Source organism: Chinchilla lanigera, unplaced genomic scaffold (assembly GCF_000276665.1).
Source record: "Chinchilla lanigera isolate Chin_1 unplaced genomic scaffold, ChiLan1.0 scaffold00111, whole genome shotgun sequence".
NCBI classification, from domain to species: Eukaryota; Metazoa; Chordata; class Mammalia; order Rodentia; family Chinchillidae; genus Chinchilla; species Chinchilla lanigera.
The window spans coordinates 2914089-2936975 of NW_004955512.1; the positions used below are offsets into that span (position 1 = coordinate 2914089).

At 43.3% G+C, this 22887-nt stretch overlaps 1 protein-coding gene across 1 annotated transcript in view; it reads right to left on the minus strand.

The window, feature by feature from the left end:
* Positions 1–745: 745 nt before the first annotated feature.
* Positions 746–22887, minus strand: part of Pcsk5 (proprotein convertase subtilisin/kexin type 5) — a gene marked incomplete at its 5' end in the record, with an annotated part of 418607 nt that continues 396465 nt past the window's right edge. The window contains 7 exon segments of the mRNA XM_005408309.2: positions 746–3555; positions 6899–7085; positions 8741–8841; positions 14409–14626; positions 17741–17918; positions 20567–20797; positions 22364–22600. Of these exon segments, the coding sequence (XP_005408366.1) occupies positions 3155–3555; positions 6899–7085; positions 8741–8841; positions 14409–14626; positions 17741–17918; positions 20567–20797; positions 22364–22600 (1553 nt within the window). The 3' untranslated portion in view covers positions 746–3154.

Consider the following 22887-nt stretch of genomic DNA (forward strand, 5'->3'; position numbering starts at 1 on the left):
ACAGGGAAGCTGAGAAATGCAGAAGAGCCAGGCAGTTTGGGTGATAGACTGGGAGACACAGTTTTTGTCAAGTTTTGGATGTCTTAATCAGCATAGGTGACAAGGAGCCGGAAAGGGTGGTATGATGGAGCGTAGAAATGATCTTTGATAGCAGGGAAGAGGAAAAACAGGGACAAAGAGACTGAAGTGGAGCAGTAATTCAGGAGGAAATAGGATTGATCCAGATGAGAGAGATAAGGCCTGATGGAGGCACTGGACTGGTTTACAGCACAGAAAACTCATACTTGATAAGACTAGCTTAGCCACTGGGTAGAGAGGTCTAGAAAGGAGGAAAACAGAACTCTTGTTTTTTATCTCCTTCTTGGCAAGGCATAGCTCTAAGTTCACAGAAAATGCTCAGAAACAGTCCTTTAACGAGCAAGTTTGTGTACTATTGTCTGATCTTGATTTAATTTTATTTCTAATTTTAAAATTATGTTCTATGAACCAGAACCTTCCAAGTTTTTATGCAACCTCTTGGTTTACTTCAAGTCTACAAGAATTCTCTTCATATTTCCAAATTATTTGCACTTCAAGTCTATAAGACTTCTCTTAATTAATTTACTAGATTATTTGTAAGCAGAAAACCAAAAGTGATTTTTTTCCCCAACCACACATTTACCTATGAGGATAGTCATTAACATCATATTCAAAAAGACTATGGGAATAATGTGGCATGACCAAGAACAAAGAAGAGAAGATGTCAAACCTTACCAACACACAAACACGAGGCTTCTTTTTATTGCAGGTCACATAGAGTAACAACACAATTTTTCTTAGTATTTCAGGTCATTTCAACCTTTAACTGTGTGTCTTAAAAACACAGAGTTTTTTTTTGAAAATGACTTCCAGGCTACAGGAAGAAATGCCATATTCAGTCTATCAGAGTTTTTACATTATCAAAGAAGAGAAATACAGTGCAAACAGAATTACTTGTTTCTTAGGCCGACAATGTAACTACATAGCAAGAGTTGAAAAGTTCTTCCATGAATATGATGCCTATTTTATGAGTATTTTAAAAAATATTTTTAAGAATAAAAAAGAAAGCCATCAGAGCTTCAAATGGATTTTGAACAGATAATTTTGAATGAATAAAATTTTGGGAAGCATGTCATATGTATATGTGATACATATGATTTCTGAAGAATTTTTAAAGCTAAGGTCAGCAAACTGCACACTGTTGGTGATGTGTGATCCACTACCTATTTTTGCACTACTGTGAGCTAACAATAGTTCTTATAGTCTTAAATACTTGGAAAAAATCAAAAGAAGACTATGTGATGATTATCAGAAATTCAGATTTCACCATCTTTAAATAAAGTTTTTTTGAACATAGCTTACCATTCCTTTTGTACCGGCCACATTCGTGCTACCACAGCAGAGCTGTGTGTAATAGAGATCATTTAGCCCACAAAGCCTAAAGTATTTACAAAAAACCTCTCTTTTTCCAGAGATGTTTTCTGACCCTTGGTTTAAGAGCTTTCTGCTAAAGAAACATGATTTCCATGAACTAAAGGCTCCTTGGAGATGAAACTGAATGACATGTTGTGTTTGAATATATATATGAATTTCATAAAGATCATAAAGCTCCTAGAAGGATACTAATATCCCAGAATAGAGTAAAACACATGCTTCCACTCTATTTAGGATGCTTATTTTCCCATCCTGTTTCAGTGGAGCACAGTTATTAAGAACATGTGTTTAAAGTCTTTCTTATCCTTTACATGTTGATTAGCTTTCTGTGACCTTAAGCTAGTGACTTATTCTCTTGTAAGCCGTAGGCTTCCTATAGAAATGAATAACAATGATACTAACCTCACAGAGTCGCAGTATCAAGTGGATGAATGAAGTGATTGTTTTTAAAGGAATTACTTAGGTACACAGCAGGTGTGTAATAAATTTTGTCATGATTACCACCACTATCTGAAAACATCAGTTTCATGCTTTGGTATTCCACTCCTAGCAATGTTTTTAATGACTGCTTTGATGAGAAAATCCACAACATTCTGCTTACATATGTTCCCACAGCCAGGGCACTTCCATCTGCATCATTATCTGCTGAAAAACTGTTATCTATGCTGCATAGATCTAAGAGCACATTTACCAGGAGAATGGGAAAACAAAGTCGTGGTGCTAATTGGTGTTGGAAGGTTATTCAGCAACGGGATTATGGCTTCTGAGCAGCATGTTGGGATTTTATTTTATTTTTTAGGTTATACACTAGTCCAACTTTTTCTATGGAAAATCCACACTTCTGTGATGGAGTGCTGATGAAAGCTAGGGGGATTCAGCAGTGAAATTCTTTTTTTGAGTGGATGAATTTGTCATTTGATCCATTTTATGTTAATTTAACACCAAATTTTTTTATTATTTTCTACCAATCTTAGAAAATCATGAGGGGGCGGTGCTAGGAAATGTGCATGGGCTTGTGGACCTCAGCTCACCCTGTCCTTGGGATTGCTGGACTCCAGGTTTCTGGGGAGGGATCCGGGACCCAGTGTACTTGTAGGATCTCAACTGTAGTGCTGCTTCTGTTTGCTTCTCTCATCTCTAAATGTGCCCTGAGCAGGCTCAGTACGGATGTCCTCTGCTCACCAAGGGTGCTCTGCTAAAGAGGAGGAGAAACCTCTTTTCTTGGTCTTCACAAAACATATCTGCCTAAACACAGCTAAAGGGAAGAGGAATACTTTCCCAAACCAATAACACTCGTACCCCCTCCCCCCAAAATTAGTTAAAGAAATAATCAGAATTCCAGGAAGAAGCAGGTATCTCCACAATGCACCCTGGAAACAGAATTTTGACAGGTCCTCTCCCCACCACACATTATTTTTAATCACATCAAAGAGGTTTTATAAATCTCACTTGTTTTTGCGTCCTGCATTTTGTGGTCTTGACATATTGTTTTGAGGAAAATGCCTCCAATTTTATCTTGCCCCTCAGTTAAGGTTGAGGGGGAACTGTTAATGCAATGTAGCCACTCAAAAGAAGCACAACATATTTGAGAATTCTTACATATTCTCATTGGACTCATGGTTAAGAAAGACAGACATGCACACAGCAGCCTGGTGTGTGGATAAAAACAATCCATTAACGCTCTGGGGTGGGCAGGTTCTGGTTACTGGTAGGAGTAACTCTCATCATCATATTCCAGCTCAACCTCCTCCTCATCATCCAGCAGCCCATATTTAAACTTCCGGTAGACAGTGCCATCTTGGCCCATGTAGACAATGTCATCATCATCATCTTCATCATAGTCCCTGTCTCTGTACTCAATCATCTGGTCCTCTTCAAAGTTGGTGTTCTCGCGATAGCTGCTCTTGTAGGAATAGGACTTGGCAGGATCAGCCAGCTTTTCATAGCGGGCCCTTTGTACAGGCTGGCTGCGGCCCCGAGACTTCTTCCAGACAACCGCAGCGGCCCCCAGCAGAAGCACCAGTGTGATGGAGGAGGTGACCAGCAGAGCTGTCTTGGAGCGCTCAGAAGCAGGCCCAGCGGCGGTCCGAAGGATGCACTCCTCTATGGGAAGATGTTCCCAGAGGCAGAGGGGGGAGGGAAAAAGTGGAAGAGAAGAAAGAGAATTGGAGAGATTGGTTTCTCAGGTAAAGAACTTCATGTTTACTTCTTACATCTGAAATGGAATCACTACCCATGGCTTTCTTAGGGGCCCACTCTACAAAACTGGCTACACGGGAGTCCGGTCCTTATGTCACAACAACAACAACAACAACAACGTCTTTTTAGAAAGGTCAGCCTAAGATCCAAAGTCTCTTAAGTGTCTAACCTCCTCAATTGATTCTTCTGTTTCCCTCCTGAGAAAATATTTCATCTTTGCGCCGCTGAGCACTAAGAATATTTCTTATATTCTTAAATGCTTGAGAAAAAAATCAGTGTGATAATTATCAGAGATTCAAATTTCACCATTTACAAATAATGGTTTCTTGCTTGGTTTTAGCTAATGCTGAAGACAACTGATTTTTCTAAGGCTCAGTCCTCTCTCTGCCCAGCTGCACACAAGCCTAACCCAACACCACTGTCCTGTTCTTCGGGCACAGGAGAAGGGAAAGTATAAAACTCCTGACTCTTACAGCTGCGAGGGGCCTTAGAAATTGCTTAGGTCAATTTGTTGTGACAGTTGAGGAAAGCAAGGCCCATTGACAGGAAGTTAATTGCAACCTTGTCAAAGACAAGACCTCCTTTGTGGCACGAGTGAAATTCCCATCTATTAATCTTAACTCTGTGCAGCCTTCTTGAGACGCAAAGGCAAAACTATCTGACAACTGTTTTTTGGCCTCCTGGAATTTTGTGGCCATCAGCTGGCAGGAAAAGAACTGTAGCATCTTTAAATGCTGAGAACCAATTTGAATTTTTTTTTTTTTTTTTTTTTTTTTTTGAGACAGGGTCTCACTATACAGTTCAGGCTGGCCTTGAGCTCACTTTGTAGCCCAGGCTGGCCTTGAACTCTCAACGATCCTCCTGCCTCAGCCTCCTCAGTGCTGGGATTACAGGTGTGTGCCACCATGCCCTGGCTCTGCAAACCAATTTGAGTGATGGGTGATTTCTCCTATCACAAGGAAGCTTCCTGAAGTTAAGAGCTCTGCCACTTCTTACCCACAAGCCCCTGTTTCCATTCATTGACTGACAGCATGGAGTAATTGCAACAGTGTCTCAGAGGAAAGGATTAAACCGTAACTTTAGCAATAAACTCGTTTTTCTTATTCTACACTCATTCGTTCAGTTGGTATGACTTACTTACTTTGCTTTTGTTTTCTTTAATTTAGCTCATACTTGTAGGAGTGCGAAAGATAGCATAAAAAGTAGATTAAAAAACCTCTCAGGCCAGGTTGGATATACAAGTTCAAGTAGGCAGCAGGTTCTCCTAAAATTTTTTGAACCACTGACCTGCCCCCAGAATTCTTTATGAGAGATTCCAGTATAGTTGCTGACAATCTAGCTTAAGGGAGATGATCTGCTGCCAGCTGCAGTGATGTTTTGCTTATCAGATCTGATTAGTTAGATCTGATTCATCACTAACATCTTTTTTTTGCTACTGCTAAACAAGCTTTATGTTTTATTTTCTCTCGTATTCTCATAGGATTTTGACCAGCATGTACAATTTCCTCCTTTAAAGTAATAGCACTGTTATTATTGCATTCATCATTACCAATATCAGTGCAGAATTTTTTCCCTGGAGGAAATTAAAATACCAAAGGAATAGATAAGTGACCTGGGTTCTTTCTCTTCCTTCAGGAAGTGTTTACCCACTGCCTGAAGGAAGAGAATGAACACAAGGCTTTCTGAGGTGGTTTCATTCAGTAGGATCCATATGCAATAACATCTGACTCTATTCTCTGTCTTAGGCTGCTGGGTCAGTCAGTTTCTGTGACCTGGTGTCTTTGGAAGGGCAAGCTGGCTCAGTAATAAAGGAGCAAGTAATCAAGAGTTATTTTCTTGCCTCGTGCATGCTAGACGGTGCTCTGCAGACTGAGCTATAACCCAGCCCGAGTCTCTGGAGTTTTAGAGTTGCCCCAAGTGCCTTTGTACGAGCTACCAAGAAACCAGGAAACTTATTAAACAGCTCTTCCTTGGAACAAACTCAGAAACTCCTCAGCCAGTACGCATTTCTTCTGGTCTCATGTAACAGTACTGATGTAATGAGGGGTGTTATTCCCAGCAGGCACAGCATACATACTAGGCAGTAAGACACTGAGGGTGGGTGTGTGTAAGAAGTGGGAAAGCAGCTGCTTGCTGGGCTGGGAAAGCTGAAGAATTCATTTTTGGAAAGATGACATTAAGAACCTAATTGAAAGAGGTGATGGAAAAATAAAAAATAACACTTTCCTACTATGTGTAAAACCCTAGGTTTCGTCCCCAGTACTGCAAATGAATAAATAGGAAAGAAAATGGCTTGATAGCAGTTATGGATTTGGCATTTTCTTAAATTTACAAATGGGCAGACTCCCATGAGTATCTGTTTTGGGGATCACAGAATGTTTCAACCCCAAAGAAAAGATCTATTTCTGGGCTAGAGAATATGTTTGAAGAACATAGGAGCCTAGTGTGATGGGGTGCAACGCAGTCCTACCTACTAGGAGGCTGAGGAGGGGGGCTCTCTGGAGCCCAGGAATCTGAAACCAGCCTGGGCAACATATAGAGACCCCATCCCAGAAACAAAGAATATGTTTCCTTCACATGAAATCACTCACTGAAATCTAAGATTGCAACCAGTAAGAACCAAAACACATATATGGATAGGGTTAGAGGTTGGAAGACAGTTATGGACTGGAAAGTGGTGAAAGAGGTTTTGTGTTTCAGCCTTCAGTGAAAATATATTTCTAGAATGCTTTAGGTCTCGAATGGAAAGCCTAGATTTGGGCTGACTTCCACAGAGTGATTCTTCAGTAGAATCAAGGTAATATTGCCCTCAGCTTCTTCAATAGCTAGTTCCTTTCTCTTTTTTTCTGGGAGGGAAGACTAAAAGGAAGAAAGTAAATGTATGAAGGTCAGATTCTAGGGCTATTGGACCACTGCTCTGGGAGGCAGCATAGCACTGAAAGGACTGTGGGCTTTGCAGTCCAAAAGATTCATATTCTAGCTCCAGATAAGTCTCTCACTATTGATGTAGACTGAGTATGCTAATCAGCCCTTTTGAGCCTCAGTCTCCACATCTGTAAAATGGGGTCTGTCATATCCACTTATGAACTGAGATAATGGACATGAGGGTTCAGTACAGAGGGCATGCAGAAGGTACTCAATAGAAAGGTAGCCTTCGGATCTTCCTGAACTCTCCTCCCCGCCCCCTGCGCCGGTGCACTTCCTGAGCCCATGACCTTCCTTTGCAGGAGGCCTCCTCTGCCCTCACCCATGGTATCCTGGCAATCGCAGCAGTCCTGGGCAGAGCGGGGGTGGGAGGCATTGCAGCACTCCAGGCAGCGACCGTCTTCCAGGTGCAGCAGCAGGGGAGCGGAGCATATGGTACAGTTCTTGGGGCCGGGTCCCTTGCATTCCATGCAGCTCTCATGGCATTTTTCACAGGTAAATTTTTCTCCCTGTTAAGAAGAAAGAAGATCCTTTTGAGCAAAGGGATTAACTCCCAAGTCAGAAATTCCTCTTGTCTCCATAAGGTAGGAGTCATGTGGGGGACTGCGGAAAGATGGTGGGATCTGGGCCCATTCTCACAGTGCTGGGTGACAGAACCAACAGTCTGCTATGGCTGGAGCCATACTTGGCCCTGATCTTTGAGATCTGCAATAGTAGGGGACAGGCTTCCAGAATAACTGCTTGTGAAGTGACAGATCCTATGCTGGTGGCCAGCTCAGGATAGTAACTATTTCGTCTGGTCCACACTATATAGACTTTCATAGGTTTAAACATTCTACATTCATTTCCAATACTTTAAAAGTGTGCTATTTCACATGTAATCAGTTCCTAGTTTCTCTTTAAAACCTGGAGGACCTGTCAACACAGGAGTCGTCACTCCCACATGGCAATGTTATCAACAGAGCTGAGTGGCATGTGACCCTTTTGATGTGCTCCTATTTGATGCAATTTCCAGCACTTTCTACTACGTCACCAAGACACATGAATTTCCACTCCATCATGCTTGCGCTGTGGTTGTTTCTGCCGTAGCATCCACCAAGACCCAGGATGAGATAAATTGTGACTCTGTTGCTAAAGCAGTTAAATCACATTGGTGAGAGAGTCCAGAGGTGAGAAAAAAGTGGCTTTTCTCCGGTAAGTTGTTGCTTGTCTGGTGCTAGAAGCCTGATTAGGGAGATAATGTCCTATCCTACTTCTATTAACTTTGGAAGACTAGTAAAATAGAAAAGGGAAGAATGGCAGGGCTGGGGGTGTAGTTCAGGGGCACAGCACTTGCTTAGCATGTGTGAGGCCCTAGGTTTGGTTCCCAGGACCGTGATCAATCAATAGTAATAATAAAGAAGAGTGGAAATCACACTGTTGAGTATCTTGGCACACTACAGATGCTGCTGAAGCATTTTATCAGCTTTTATTTCATCAAATCTGCTCTGTTCAGTTCTAGTTCTGTCACTACTCGTGACCTTTAGCATATTATTTAATCTCTACAATTCTCAATTTCTCCAAACTGCACTCAGGGCTGACATCAGAATTTAAAGTGAGTGTCTATATGGATATGCTAGTTTGTGTTCATTTCACCATGGAGAGACTTATTCATTTGCTAAAGTTTGGAAACACAATTAAGAAATTAGTGGACTAAAAAAAAATCCATGGCTTTTATGCAAACAGATGAGTTCTTAGGACAGGGGAAGAAATACAAGAAATGAAAGAGAAACATGTGTGCGCTTCCCACCTTATTCAGATCCTTCTGGTTAGACAGCAGAGAGTAACAGAAAAGAGAGTTTGTACTCCTGAAATAACTTTTCCATGTAGATTAAAACCTCTGCACCCATAAAAAGCCGAGAGGGCTCATTCTGAGGCTCTCCTCACTTGATCGCCCCATTATTTATCTTAGATCTTCTCAGTTTCTGCGAAGACTACAGCAAGGGCAACCCTATTATTTCACGATGCAATGGAAGATTTTTTAAATGTTCTGTGGTGGACATTTTTAAATGATAGCGAATGTTGGAACTTTAAGATTTTCTGATTGTCCCAAATGACATTCAGGAACTGAGTTCATGCTCCTTTCTCAAAGAAATGGAAGACGCCCACCCCCAGCTCTCAGTACCTCTCCCACTCGGTATTTCCCCACGAGACAGTCCAAGCTGCAAATTCCTCCCATGAGGTGGTAGTTCCACACACAGGACAAGCAGCTCAATGCTTCTTTTCCTGAAAGAAAAGAAAATTCCAGTTAAGAGACCATCCTCAGATTTCAGCCTCTGCCTTGGTTCCAGAACACTGAGGAGCAAGGACTATGTCAAGTAAATTGAAGAAGACATTGATAAAGGATATAAAAGAGTCTACAAGGCAAAGTAAAGACTTACAGATTATCCCATCAGTCCAGTCTATGTTGACTCGGTCTGCAAATTGAGCATTCAGAGATGACAGATATTTTATAACAGCAAGAGAAGTTTTCAGAGAGTGAGAAATCGTGCAGAAAAGTTTATAAAACCTTTCTTTGGGCTGATTATTGTTTAACTAGTGAGGAGGGTGACAGCAGCTGGTGTGCAGGGTCCGCCTCTGCAGGGGTAAGCCGTGAGTCCCTCACTGGGAAATAGTACTCGACTGGGATGAAAAGTTCCTAGGCTGAAAGAACTTGGCAGATCATTTTATCCAGTAATTCTTACTTTTGGGGGAGGTGATGGTGTGGTAGATTCTTTTAAAATTCTCTTAAAAGCTATGAACTCTCTTCTCAGAATTTGCCATCCCATTTACTTAGTATTTTTTAATTACATAAACACTACCAGTAAGACTCAGACTTGCAATGCCACCTATCCAAGGCTATAGAGACATTGTCAAATCAAGATGCAAATTCAGATTTATTGACCCACAGAACAGATTTTTTCTTTTACCACCCTTGTCTGCCTTAACTCCTGACCCACCCGAGAGGGGAGCTCTGAATCTCTATAGTTTGTTCCGGGTGGCGTTCCTAATGCAGATGTCCCAAGAATGACTGACCCAAACATTTTTTTCTGTGTTTACTGGAAAGAGTAGGGGACAGGAGACCTGAACTCCAGCTCATTTTATGAGGAAGATCGTGGCATTTCTCTGATAATTCAAAGCAGGAGCATGGAAGAGATTAGCACAGAATGCACTCAGAATTGTGAAAGCTTGATGGAGGTCTTGCCATCAGAACCACGCTGTCAAGAATGGTTTGGTGAACTTGACAAAGAACCCTGAGTTCTGTCTTTCCCACTTAGAAAGGAGTTACACTGACTTTTATTGTTTGATCTGCTTTTAGTTTTGTGATATTAAGGACTGAACCCAGGGACATTCTACTGCTGAGCTACGTTCCACTCTTTTATATTTTGTTATTTTGAGACAGTGGCTTGCTAAGCTGCCCAGGTGGAACTTGAACACGTGATCCTCTTGCTTCAGCCTCTCTGAGTGCTGAGATTAAAGGTATGCACCATCATGCCTGGCTGAATTTAATCCTTTATAATGTTTCTATGCAAATGTGAATTCTGAGCTCTGAACATCTTAAAGAATAAACCCTTAGGACCCAACTGCTTCTGAGCTTGGGGGCTGTGTGCAGTGGTATAAATCCAAAGCCATTCCATTTGTGTTTTGGCTGTAGTTTCACATAAGATATCTGCATATTCTGAAACATAATAGTGGTCTCTGATAGAAAAATAAACTTTTTACCTCTTTCTTTTTCCCATTCCACAATTTCTTAAAATAAAGCTTAGACATCTTACTCCAATTTTTTAAACACAAGGTTTTATTTAAAAAAAAAACTTTATATTTTTAATAAGGAGAAACTAAGGGCATGTGGAATGTAAAACAGTGAAACTCATAGAAAAAGTAGAATGCTGGTTACCAGGGGCTGGGGGAATGGCGAGAGTGGAGAAGTGTTGCTTCAGAGGGCACCAAAGTTTCAGGTGTGCAGGAGGAATAAGTTTCTTGAGATCATTTATCGTACAGCACGGTGAATATAGTGGTAACGATGTGCTGTACATTTTTAAATTGCTAAGAGTAAACTTCAGATGTTCTTATGACATAAGATGAGAATTATTTGAAGCGACAGACATGTTAATTAGCCTTATTTGATCCTTTTGCATTGTTTGTGTGTGTATATCATAACATCACTTTGTACCCCATAAATATATGCAGTTATAACTTGTCAATATACAGTAAAATAAGGGTGTAAAAAACCAGAGGGATATGCTCCACCACTGAGTTACACCCCATCTTTTAATTTTTAATTAACACATCATATTGTTTAAATTTATGGAGTGCAGTGTGATGTTTTGACACATGTATATGTCATGTAATGATTAAATCAGGGCAGTTAGCATATCCATCCATTCAAACATTTATTGTCTGAGGATTCAAAAATCTCCTTTTCCAGCTGTTTAGAAATATGCATTATTATTGACTACACAGTTGCTTTGTTGTGCAGTGGGACACCGACGGTGTATTCATCTTGGCCATAACTGCAGTAACCTCTCTGGATCCCCCCTTCACCCCTCCAGACTGGCTGCAGCCCAGATCCTATGGGTCAGCTGTGGGTGACATATTGCTGACTCTACTTACACATCCTATACTAATCTCCTGCAAAACCTGCACCCTTGGGACCCGAAATCTTTCACAAAAAGCAGGTTGTTAATTTCCAGAATGATTTCTCTTACTTTCAAGTTTAAGACCCTACATCTAGTGTTGCTTCTGAGAGGCTTGGGTATAAAAGACAGGCATTTTCACATTTCCTTAAAAGTGAGAATAATACACCACCTGCTGTCCCTCAGACTGAACCTCACAGGACGAACTCAAATGCAGAGTAGCCCCTAGGTGTCTGTGAGTGTTAACTCTGCTCAGAGGGAGGTTTCTGGGAATTTAGGTGGTTCATCTGAGGAAAACTGCAAGGAGGGAGCAGAGCAGGCCTGAGAGAGAATTCATGGGAACTACAACCACCAGAAGTGCTGTAGGGGCAGAGTGGTGACTTTGGAGTTACATCTTGCCACCGATTGCCTCAGATGCTGCACATGGAACTATAGGACTTAATGTTTGTCCTGCTGAATTTTAGACTTGCTTTGGTCCCATTACTTTATATCCCCATTTGTAACTTTTGGAATGGAAATATCTATCTTGTGCCATTGAATGTTGGAATTGTTTAACTTTCTTTTCATTTATACACTCTTTCATAGCTAAGAGTTTGCCTTAAATATCTGAGGGGACTTTTGGGCTTTTCAGCAACGATAAAACTGTTAGGACTTCGGCAGTGCTTGGGAATGAACTAAATTCTTTTTTCATAAAGGAATATATATGAATCTTTACCCTGATTTAAAACAAAACAAAACAAGACAAAACAAAACACCCAGAACTCTGATAGACATTTAGGAGAGAAGACTGGTGATTGAATCCAGGGTCTTGCTCATGTTAGGCAAGTACTGTACCACTGAGCTGCATCCCCAGTCCTTTATATTTTACACTGAGATAGAGCCTTGCTAAATTACCTGGAGTGGACTTGCACCTTTAGCCCTCTTGCTTCAGCCTCTGAGTAGCTAGAATTAGGGATATATGTGACCACAGTCAGCACAGGGGTCTTTAAAAACGTCAAGTGTTAAATTAAAAACAAACAAATAAAAAAGGTGAACTTTAAGTTGTTAAACCCAGAAAACAAATTGGAGAAATGGAAAAGTGCCAAAGAATCACCCTAGTAAAGATCATGAAGAGATAAAAATATACAAGAGCAGGCAGGAGATGTAAAGGACAGATCAAGAAACTTACATTACATTTCACAAGAATTTTAGAAAAAGAGAGTTGAAGAAAGGGCAGAGAAGCAGTATTTGAAGATGTAATAGCTAAATATTGTCCATTTTACAAAAGAACACTAAGATTTATTTGTTTTCTGTACATCCACTCAACACTTAGGAGCACTTTATCCTGGGTTACACTCTAGAGGAGTAGGGGATCCAAAATGAATGTAGTATAGCCCTTGCTCCTACTTGAGGGACTCGCAATTAGTAAGAGAGATGGATGTTGGTGGTGCACGCCTGTAATCTCAGCACTTCGGAGGCCAAGGCAGGAGAATCATGACAAGTTTGAGGCCAGTCTGGACTACAGAGGAAGACCTTGCCTCAAACAAAAGCAGAAATGGAAAACAAAAAGAGAGAGAAAGGCAGATATGTTTAATTAAAGTGTGATGTAAACAGAGCTGTGATAAGCACTGAATTTCAGAATCAGGAAAAGGAGGAAGAAAATGTCCAGGACTAAGGCTAGCTGGATCCTAGGGACTTCATAGAGCGCCATTCCTCAAGAAGGGAGCCAAAGTCAGGAAGAACATGAAAGAGCGTGGTGGGTTTAACAGTGCTGAGGTTTTGGGCAGTTCTAGTTGGTTCTTGGTTCTAGAGTACATGGAAGAAGAATTAAGACTGATCTTAAGGTGGCTGACTGGAGAAAGATTTTAATCACCTTTAAAAATGAAAAACATTTACTGAAAGTTCAGGGAGGGCTGTAAGTAAATAAATCATGTTCACTGATGTGATGAGTAGGGTCGGAAAGAGGTGGTGCCCCCGCTGAAGTAAACTCCACATAATGCCAATCCATCACCAAAGGAAACTGCCAAGTTCATTCTGAAAAGGAGAACGGAAATGCACCCTGCCAGGCATTAATATTCATCAAGAAATCTGCTCCGTGCAGCATACCTGCAGTCCTAGCTACTCAGGAGGCTGAGGCAAGGCCTGGCTTGAGTAACTTAGAAAAAACTTGCCTCATGAGAGAGGGTGGGGGGCTGAGTATGTAGCTCAGTTCAAGGTTCTAAATTCAATCTCCAGTGCTTAAAAAAATACTAGAAATAATATAAAAGTATCCTTTTCACATTCTGTGGTACTGAGAATTGAACCCAGGGCCTCATGCATGCTAGGCAAGCACCCTTCCATTGAGCTATATTGACAGCCTTTTTTATTTTTATCTTGTGACACAAACTCATTAGATTATCTAGGCTAGCCTCAAACTTGCAATCCTCCTGCCTCAGCTTCCTCGGTAGCTGGGATTACAAGGATGTGTCACCCTACTCGATGGAAGTACAGCACCTATTTCTTACATGTTGAGAATTCATGTAGAGATCTCTGGCTTTAGTGTTCTGGATGACCTGATGTGTGTGGATGGTGGAGTGAAGGGTCGGGATAACCTGCTAGATTCTTCAAAGATGCGACAGGAGATGCTGGGAAGAATGGGAAAGGAGCATGGGGAGAGCAGAGGAGATCCAGTTGGAGAAATATTTAGGAGGGAGTGACAACAGAAGTTCTGCTGTGCTGAGGGAGGTGGGGTGGGCAGGAGGCAAGGGAAAAAAAAGAACCAAGGATGGCATCAAGGTGTCATGCTGGGCCATGGTTGGATGGTGGGCTCATTAGCAGTAATTTCAGGAGTCTCTGGGACAGGCAAATAGGTATCTGGAAAATAGGAGTGAGTTTGGAAGAAGCAGCAGATGTCTTAGGGAGTTCTTGAAGTTATGGAAATAAACGGATTTCCCTAGGCAGATGGAAAGGAGCACAGCACTCCTGGAGGAGCGGATGCCCGGAGATGGGCTTCGGAGTGTGAGGACTCAGAGGGCAAGGAGTGGTTGCAGGAAGCCGCAGAAGCTGAGCGTGAAGAGAGCCTGCCCACCCTGGAGAGTTCTGGGTCTGATGCTGGGGAACCAGAGGGACCTCCAAAGGCAGGAGGAGGGACGGAAGGTCAAAGCAGGAAGGAGAACTTTCCATTTTGCACTCATGTGCAAACCATCGCTCTCCTCTCACCTTCACATTCCTTGCAGGTTGGATGGCACCTCTCACAGGTCTGTGTGCTCTGCTGCGCATAGTAATGCTCTGGGCAGGTGCGGTAACATTGTCCCTTGGAGCGGAGAAGAAAGAAGTACCGATCACAGGACAGGCAGTCCGTGGGGTGTGGGCCCCAGCAGGCCTTGCAACTCTTGTCACACTTCTCACACTGCCCAGTAGAATTGTCTGCATAATACCTGAAACCAGGAGGGAGCAAAGACAGAATGCAGTCACCCCTCAGTGTCTGCAAGGACTGGTTGTGTGGACACCAAGATGCAGGGTGACCACGTCCCTTGGGTAGCATGAGGCAGAATTTGCATAGCAGCTATATATCTCCTCCCTTATATTTCAAATTACCTTCAACACTTATAGAGTCTAATGCAGTGTAAATGCTGTGTAGCTACTGGTTGTCCTACATTGTTTCAGAGATAATGACAAGAAGTCTGTACATGTTCAGTACAGACACACTTTTCTGCACATTGTTAGTATTTGAGTCAAGGTGTTGCTATATGGTTCATATTGGCCTAGAACTCACTATGTAGTCCAGGTTGGCCTCAGCTCATGGTCCTCCTGCCTCAGCTCCCAAGTGCTGGGGTTACAGGTGTGTGCCAGTGTACCCAGACTTTTCTAAGTATTTTTGGTCCTTGATCACATGCAGAACCTGACAGTGTGGAGGACCGGCTGTTCCAAGTGTTGAAAATACATCATTGGTCAGGTAGGATTCATTCACAAGCTGGATGACTTTAGCTTCTTTACTTGAATTTACTTATTAATTCATTATTATGATATTAATGAATCTAATGATAATCATTTTTTATTATCTATAATTTGGGTATTATAATGTTTCCCTCTCTATTTGTAAGAATTAAATTGAATAATACATATGAAAAGACCTAACAGGTTAGGTGGTATGATGCATGCCTGTAATCCCAGCATTTGGGAGGCCGAGGCAGGAGGATCTATGAGTTCAAGGCCAACCTGCGCTACTTAGTGAGTTCAAAGCTAGTCTGAACTACATAGTGAGTCCTTGTCTCCAAAAAAAAAAAAAAAAAAAAAGACTACATAAGACTCAAAAAGAGAAAATAGGGAAAGGTGAAAACATACACAGAAGAGAGGGAATACACAGGACTATAATAAAAAATCAGATGTTTAGTCCTGTCTTTACCATGTTTTGGTAGCTAAATGATTTAGGGCAAGTTGCTTAACACCCCTCTGAGCCTCAGTTTCCTTATCTGTAAACTGGACAGACTAAATCAGGGGATGCAGCTCAGTCATAGAATACTCGCTCAGCACATACAATACCCTGGGTTCAAAACTCAGCACTAAAAAAACCAGAAAAACAAAACAAGAACAAAAAACCAAAAACTAACATCAACCTCATGAGACTGTTGTGGAATCAAGCCACACTGAAAAGATATATTGCAAGTAGAAATGTTTTGTAAACTCTATTGTAATGATGGAAAGCATTCGTAGGCACTATGGGGGGGAACTTAGCAATCCTTTCTCAGTTTTAAAAATTTTCAAAGAGTAATGCAAAAGAAAGACAATTAGGAGTTTGCCAGATCAGATTAAAAGAAGAGAAGAGGCCAGACCCACAGTGTACCAGAACTCTTTTTGCACAAAAGCACTGTCAAATCTCATGAACTTCCTATTTTGAGTAGTATCCTGTGCACAAGGACAGACAGAACTCTAATTCTTAGGGAACCTTCTGTGGGTTAAACTCCCAAGTAGTCATGTGTGTTGGGCCGGGATTCAGAGGATCATGCACCTGCCTTGGAAGGCAAAGGTTTCATCCAGTGCACATGGAACACTGGTTTCACTAAAGAGATTGTTTTCCACTTGTATCATTAATGCTCCAGTTCTTCCCTGCTGAAAAGATCTGTCACAATCTACCTCTTCTCACTCGCCTGGGTAACTTAACACACAGGAACAATGGAACAGTGGTCTTAGTTCCACAGTCAACATTGTATTTAGATATATTTAGATCCCTTTCCCTCCCATCTTTCCTTTCTCCCTCCCTTTCTCCCTCCCTTCCTTCCTTCCTTCTTTCCTTCCTGGCTTAGAGTATTTAATGGTTTGATAGGAGGAAGGCGGAGATGGGATCCAGGTCTTTCCAGACACTGTCTTGGTGAGGTGGAAGAGTTAAGCCCGCCCGCCCATCACTCTTGTTTGGCAGAGCCCTTTCTTCCTAACATTGATCTGTATGGTGTTTTCAAGAGCCGCCAATGTGTGTAGCTCTGTGCTGAGTGCTGTAATAGCATGTGTGAAAAATAAGAGCTATTTTACTTCCAGGGTCTTCTAATTTTCTTGGGATGTTATAGAGGAATAAACTCTTGAGCGTCAAAATATTTGTCTTAACCCACCTTATTCAAATGTACAAGGTGCTCTTAACCAAAACATGTATTCAGTAAATGAATGAATGAATGAAATAAAAATGCAAACCAGCTTATTGCACTCTAATGAATGAGACAAGCCAAGCCTGCTCTAGGACCACGGAGAAGAGATGTGCCAATTTGGGGTGAAAGCATTTATGGGAGGTTTAAGGTTACAGCCCTTTACTTTGGGTCTGGAAGCTCTCAGTGCCCTGGGTTACTGGATGGGAAGGAGGAGTTACCAACATGTCTATATCAGTATTTCTTTTTGCTGTGATGTCCAGAGGGAAAAAAGCAGTGACCCAAGTCAAATTCTCTTCTAAAGAAGCTATAACCAGATATCCCGATAAGCACACCAGCAGTTTTTCCTAGCAGAAAATGCTAAATGCTTTCAGGATAATCAGTGTATCTAGGTTGCTTATGAAAACTAAACCTATAATCTGTAAATTTATGGAAGGTGTGATGTGTTAGAGAATTGATAGGATATAAATGGAGCTGTTAACTGAAATGGTTCCCTTTGTAAAATCAATGCTCCATGTGCATTGCTTTGATCGACCTTGCAGACTGAATCTGAATTGGAACAAATGCTAAAGCTGAAGGGAAAGGACCTCCATGAAAGGTCTTGGGTTGCTCCGTGGGAGGGAGGCATTGCTTCCACTTTGGAACTGCTCATACTCTTTTAATTACTAGGGAAGCTGGGCACTGACTGAGCTCAGTTGCTCAGGTGAGTCTGGTTTGAACCTCTGTGTCCTCTCACTGAGTCACTCTGCCTCTCCCATTTGGCTTCCATGATTGTGAACTTGTTCATCTTTGTTCCTCCCTAGCAGTGAGATTTTAATCTGACTGCATTGGCGTCTGGCTTAGTTTCGACATCTGCAAAGTGTGTTGGTATCCGGAGTGGCTGCAGAATTTGATGCAGGAAACTGCTGAGTATCTTACCCTTCCCTGCACTGGAGCAGACACTCTCTGCCCAGCTGGAACCAGCCTGCTCGGCAGGAGAGGCACTGCATGCTATGAATCCCTTGACAGGTCCTGCAGGAGCCATGGCAGGGGGTGCATCGGTGTCTGTCCTCATCGGTGAAGTAGCCCTCTGGACAGCTGTCCACGCAGGTGGTGTCTGTTGAGGCAAGAGAAGAGCCTATCTTGACACCAGGCTTGGCCTTTATGTGGGAGAAGAGGAGTGCATGAGGAATGAGGTGGTGGGCCTCTGGGCCGATGGACAGGCTTGGGAGTGGGGACAAATGCCCAGGAAAGAGAATCAGACATATAGCTATTGAGAGGGGAGGGTGGACAGAAGCCACAAGCTGGCCACGGTGGAGCGGACAGGGGTTCACTGTCAGCTGACATATCTGGCTCATGAGGCAAAGGACATCCCAGCCCTATACAACATCTCTATACAAGTAATTTGGTGCCTTGAAACAACACACATCTCTTATCTAACTGCTGTGGAGATGAGGACTCTAAAATGGGTCCACAAGTCTGTTCCTTTTCAGTCCCTTGGGGAGAATCAATGCCTAGTGTTTTCTGCCTTCAAAAGAGTGCCTGCATGCGTGGCCCCTCCTTTGTCTTCAAAGGCAGCACCGTCTCTGTCTCTCTCCTCTGTCATCACCTCACCTTCTCTTGCTAAGTCTGATCTCCTGCATTTTCTTATCAGACCCTTGTGATTATGTTGGGCCCATTGGGGTAATCCAGGATAACCCCTTCATGCCAGGATTCCTCAGTAAATCTCAGCTGCAAAGCCCCTTTTATACCCAGGGTAATATCTCTAAAGACAAGGGAAGGAGATGTTAACCATCTTCAGGATTATGCATCTATCATAAACTCCAACATGTTATCTAGTTTTAAATAGCCTGACTGGGGATATGGTCATATGGGGGGCAGAGTATGAGAAGTGCAGGCCTGGGCAAATCCTGCAGCCAGCCTTCAGGGACACCTTTCTGTATGATACACCAGAGCTGAAGTCTCAGTTCTACTTTAATCTGCATGTGCCCCTCTTTCTCAATTTATAGGAAGCTCACCTTGTAGTGAAGAAATTTCTTCCTCTATATATGAATGTAGCAGAAAATGCACCCCACCAGTATATTTCAGTTTTTGTTAGTTGCCCAGGTAACAGTTCCTGTTACAGTTCCTGTTACTTCTGTTTCTTAGAAATGCCTCGTCACTGTGATGCATAGCTGGCCACTATGATCCATATTATAAGAACCAGTCAAAGACAGCCAAGTAGTCTGCCTCTGTACTTGCCCTTAGCAACCCCATAAAAATCTCCTTCCCTGAGCCTTTGGGGTCTGACATTTTTTCTTGAAGTCAGTGCCCATCCACAGAAATAAATCTGCCTCCAAATCCTGGGTGACATCAATGTTTCTGTTTGTCGTACCATGAAGGCATCTGAGGTGACCTCTGGTGGCATTCTGTATTGGGGGTAATTAGAAAAGAAGGTCCTGTGAGGTGGGATGATAGGGGAGATACATTTGGAAGAAGTATTCTCAAGAAGAAGCAACTGTTAGGAGGAGGTTTGCTGGGCTTTGTGTAACAAGAGCTAAGGCAGATGCGCAAGGAAGGCTGGTGTCTTCTGTTGTGAGGGGCTCAGGAGTGGGTGTCTCTGTGTCTCCTCAGAAGAATGAGGCCCTTGCTGGTGGTGTCTTGGCAAGAAAAGGAAAAATCCGCCACATATTTCAACCTTGACAGTTTCACTTCTTGTAGCTGCCCTAGTGCCTGGGGACAAGCCTCGTGCACTCTAGTCCTTCCCACACTTCTCTTTCTTCTTTCTCCCAGCCTCTTCTTTCAATCGCATTGATTTCATCTTGCTTCTCTCTCCCATGCTCATTTTGAGCTTAGTCATGCCGTCCCTGGAAACTGAGGACATCGGCTCATCCTAGCAATTACCTTCAGAACATATCAGCAGACCACAGCTGACCTTGAGCTGCACCACACATTGTCCAGCAAGAATTATTAAGCAAGAGATGCTAAATCAAGGGGAAATTTTGAGGTGCTGAGTATCTATGTAATCTTAAGGTGACTCCCCACAGACTGCTTCTTAATTACAATGGAATCAGTGGCAGTTATTCTGCAGTGAAGTTGAACACCTTGACAGGATTATCGACATTAACAACACTGACGAGAGGTGGGTGGCTGCATGCACGGTGACGCCCTGCCTTAAAAACAAAGCAGTAACAAAAACGAACAATCAAAAAGACAAAGACAGGCTGGAAATGTTCCAGATTAAAGGAGGCTGGAGACTTGGAAACTAAATGCAAAGCCTAAACCTAGACTCAACCCTAATATAGACGGGAGTTGGCAAAATTTTAATAAGAATAGTATATTAAGGTATTGCCTCTATGCAAATTTATTAGAATGGACAATGTCTTGGAATCATGTAAGAAAGTATTCATATACTTCAGAAACAGTAAAGAGTTTTTGGGGCAGTTACTTACCATGATGTAAGTAAGTTACCCCCCAGTAGTTCTGAAAAGAAATACTGTAGGTAACACATCACTTAGTATAGAGTATATGGGGTTGGGGGGGTAAATGATAAGCAGGTGGCATGGGGTAAGAGATTTGAAATAAATACACTGGGCAGTGGACGTATGTGTGATGTTTTTTGCACTACTCTCACACTTGTATTTTTCTATAGGTTTGGAAATTTTCCAAACAAAAGTAAAAAAATTACAAAGAAAGAAGCCAATATCCACCGGGTACCAAACATTGTACCAGATGGTTTCCCAGAAGGAGAGCAAAACAGCGCCCTGGGGGTGGGTAGTAACTCACTCAGAAGAAGGCTGCTCCTCGGACAGCTGCGACACTGGTCCTCCGCGGGCCCCGTGCAGTGGAAGCACTTCCTGTGACAGGGCTTGCACCTGCGCACGTCCTCGTCCCAGTACTCGATGGCTGCACATTCATTGTGAGGCACGCAGGCGTCGTGGCTGTTCATCCGCAGGCCTTCCTGGCAGGTTGTGCAGGTCCCAGGTGACGAGCACGTCCGGCAGGACTCGAGGCAAGCTGCAGGTGTGGCGGGGAGCAGAGTGAGGGAACCCTTCCTCCTGGAGACCTCTGGGCTTTGTGCCGGGGTGTGGCTTCATGAGCTGGGCACAGCCCGTGGGCTCTAGGTGGAGCACCCTCATTGCAAAATGAGAAAACAGTAGCTGTTTTCCTTTCTCTGCAATATCCAGAGAGCTCCTCCCTGCAATGGCCGCCTCAGAAAGATTAATAATCCTTCTGTAATGACCCGCATGGCAACTAAGTAGTGGCAGGCAGCTCTGGGCGGCGCAGCCACACACTAGTGCGAGGCTTTTTTGGCCATGGTCCCTCCCTCGCCTCACAGCTGTGCGCTGTTATAACTGCCATCGGCAGAAAAGACCTGTTGCGCTTATGAATGCACAGTGCCTAGGAGAGGGCCTGCACACCAAACAAGCTCTCCATAAATGTTTGTTAGACAATAAAATGGGAACAACTCACCCCAGCCCAAGGCGTTCGCAGTTAGCACTCTCTCAGCCCGGTGCTTTCCCCAGATACACGCACATGCGCTCTCACGCTGCTCCCTCCCTTTCGTGGGAACAGTTTCCAGGCGTTCTCTTGAGTCTCTGCCCCACCTTGCCCATCTTCCGGCCTGTTTTTCTGTCCCCACTTGCCCACTTCCTATCCCCTTTCTTGCCTTGTTTTTCGTTTTCCTCCCTCTAACTTTTCTTTACTGTCTGTCTTCCTTAACAGAGTGTGAACTCCATGAGGGCAGGAATTTTGTCCGTCTTGTTCCTTAGGCCTGGAAGAGCAAGTGGCAGGTGGAGGGCCCCCAAAAGCATTCTCCAGACCAACAGGTGGATGGGATCGTCCCTGCTGTCACTATCATCTCATTCTATTGGCACTGGGAAACTGCAGCTGGAGCTGCAGAACTGGAAAAGGCCAGTAGGAGCAAGAGCTGAATCCAGTCCCTCAACAGTTGTGCTTGCTAGTTCTGCCCAGGAAGGTGTGAGAAGCCATCTGGTCTCTGGAAAACCCTTCCCCAAGAACATTTCCTTCCTTTGCTGGAGAATTCCTCTATTGATGGGACAAATAGTTTTGTTTCTGCTCCACGATAACAAGAGCTAAAGAATCCATACCCAGTTAAAACATAAGGAGGTAGAAATAATGCAGATTGTTTCTTGAACATGGAGGGAACGAAGCTGGTGTATGGATTGAGGGTGACAAGGATGCTGGGAAAGGAGACAGAGGCATGCAGAAGACCTCCTCTGGCACAGTGATGAACTTAGAATAGCTTACTATTTTAAGAAAATTTTCCACTTAGATCAACCCTTGAGCTCTGCTGGAAATCATCTCATGAGAATCCTTTCTGATACCCACTGTGGGACTTATTACTAATGAAATTGCGTGATCAAAGCTTATGAATGACTGACTTAAAATTCATTAGAACATCTTCAAAATCAGCTCCCTTGGGAGGAAAGGTTAAGGTGGGACAACAGCTTCGGTACTGAAGCTGTGTATTGGAACCCAGAGCCTGTTTGGTCTTGGCAGAGACTGTCTCATCGGGCTCCCTGGGATGCTGTGGTGGCTGGGCAGCAGGGAAGTCTTTACCTTTGCATTCCTCAGCCTCTTCTTCATAGTAAGTTCCCTCTGGACATTGGTCTACGCACAGCCCGTCGTAGAGGAGCATGGAGGTGTCGGCACAGAGCTCGCAGTCATCCGCCTTGGGGCCGCTGCACTTCAGGCAGTCTTCGTGACAGGGGATGCACTTTTGCAAGTCGGGGTAGAAGCCCCGGGGACAGGATGGATGGCACGTGCCGTCAAGCAGGAAGAAGTCAGGCAAGCACTCTGGGGGGAGGAAGAGGCAGCACGTTATGCCCACAAGGTCGGAGAAAGGAATTCATTACCTTTGCACGGGGCTAGCCGATTTCTCTCCCCTCTGATTCATTTGACCTCCGTATACAGCTGCCCCACCCCTGCCCTACCAGGGCACATTTTCAATGCCTATCAAGCCCTGCTTTGGGAGCAGGAGGCCCCACCCGGTGGTCTGTTAGCCGACACTGGATTTGTGTGCTGAAATTATCTTCACCCCTGAGACACAAAGGCTGCAGGTACTGTTCAGAAAATCTGAGCAA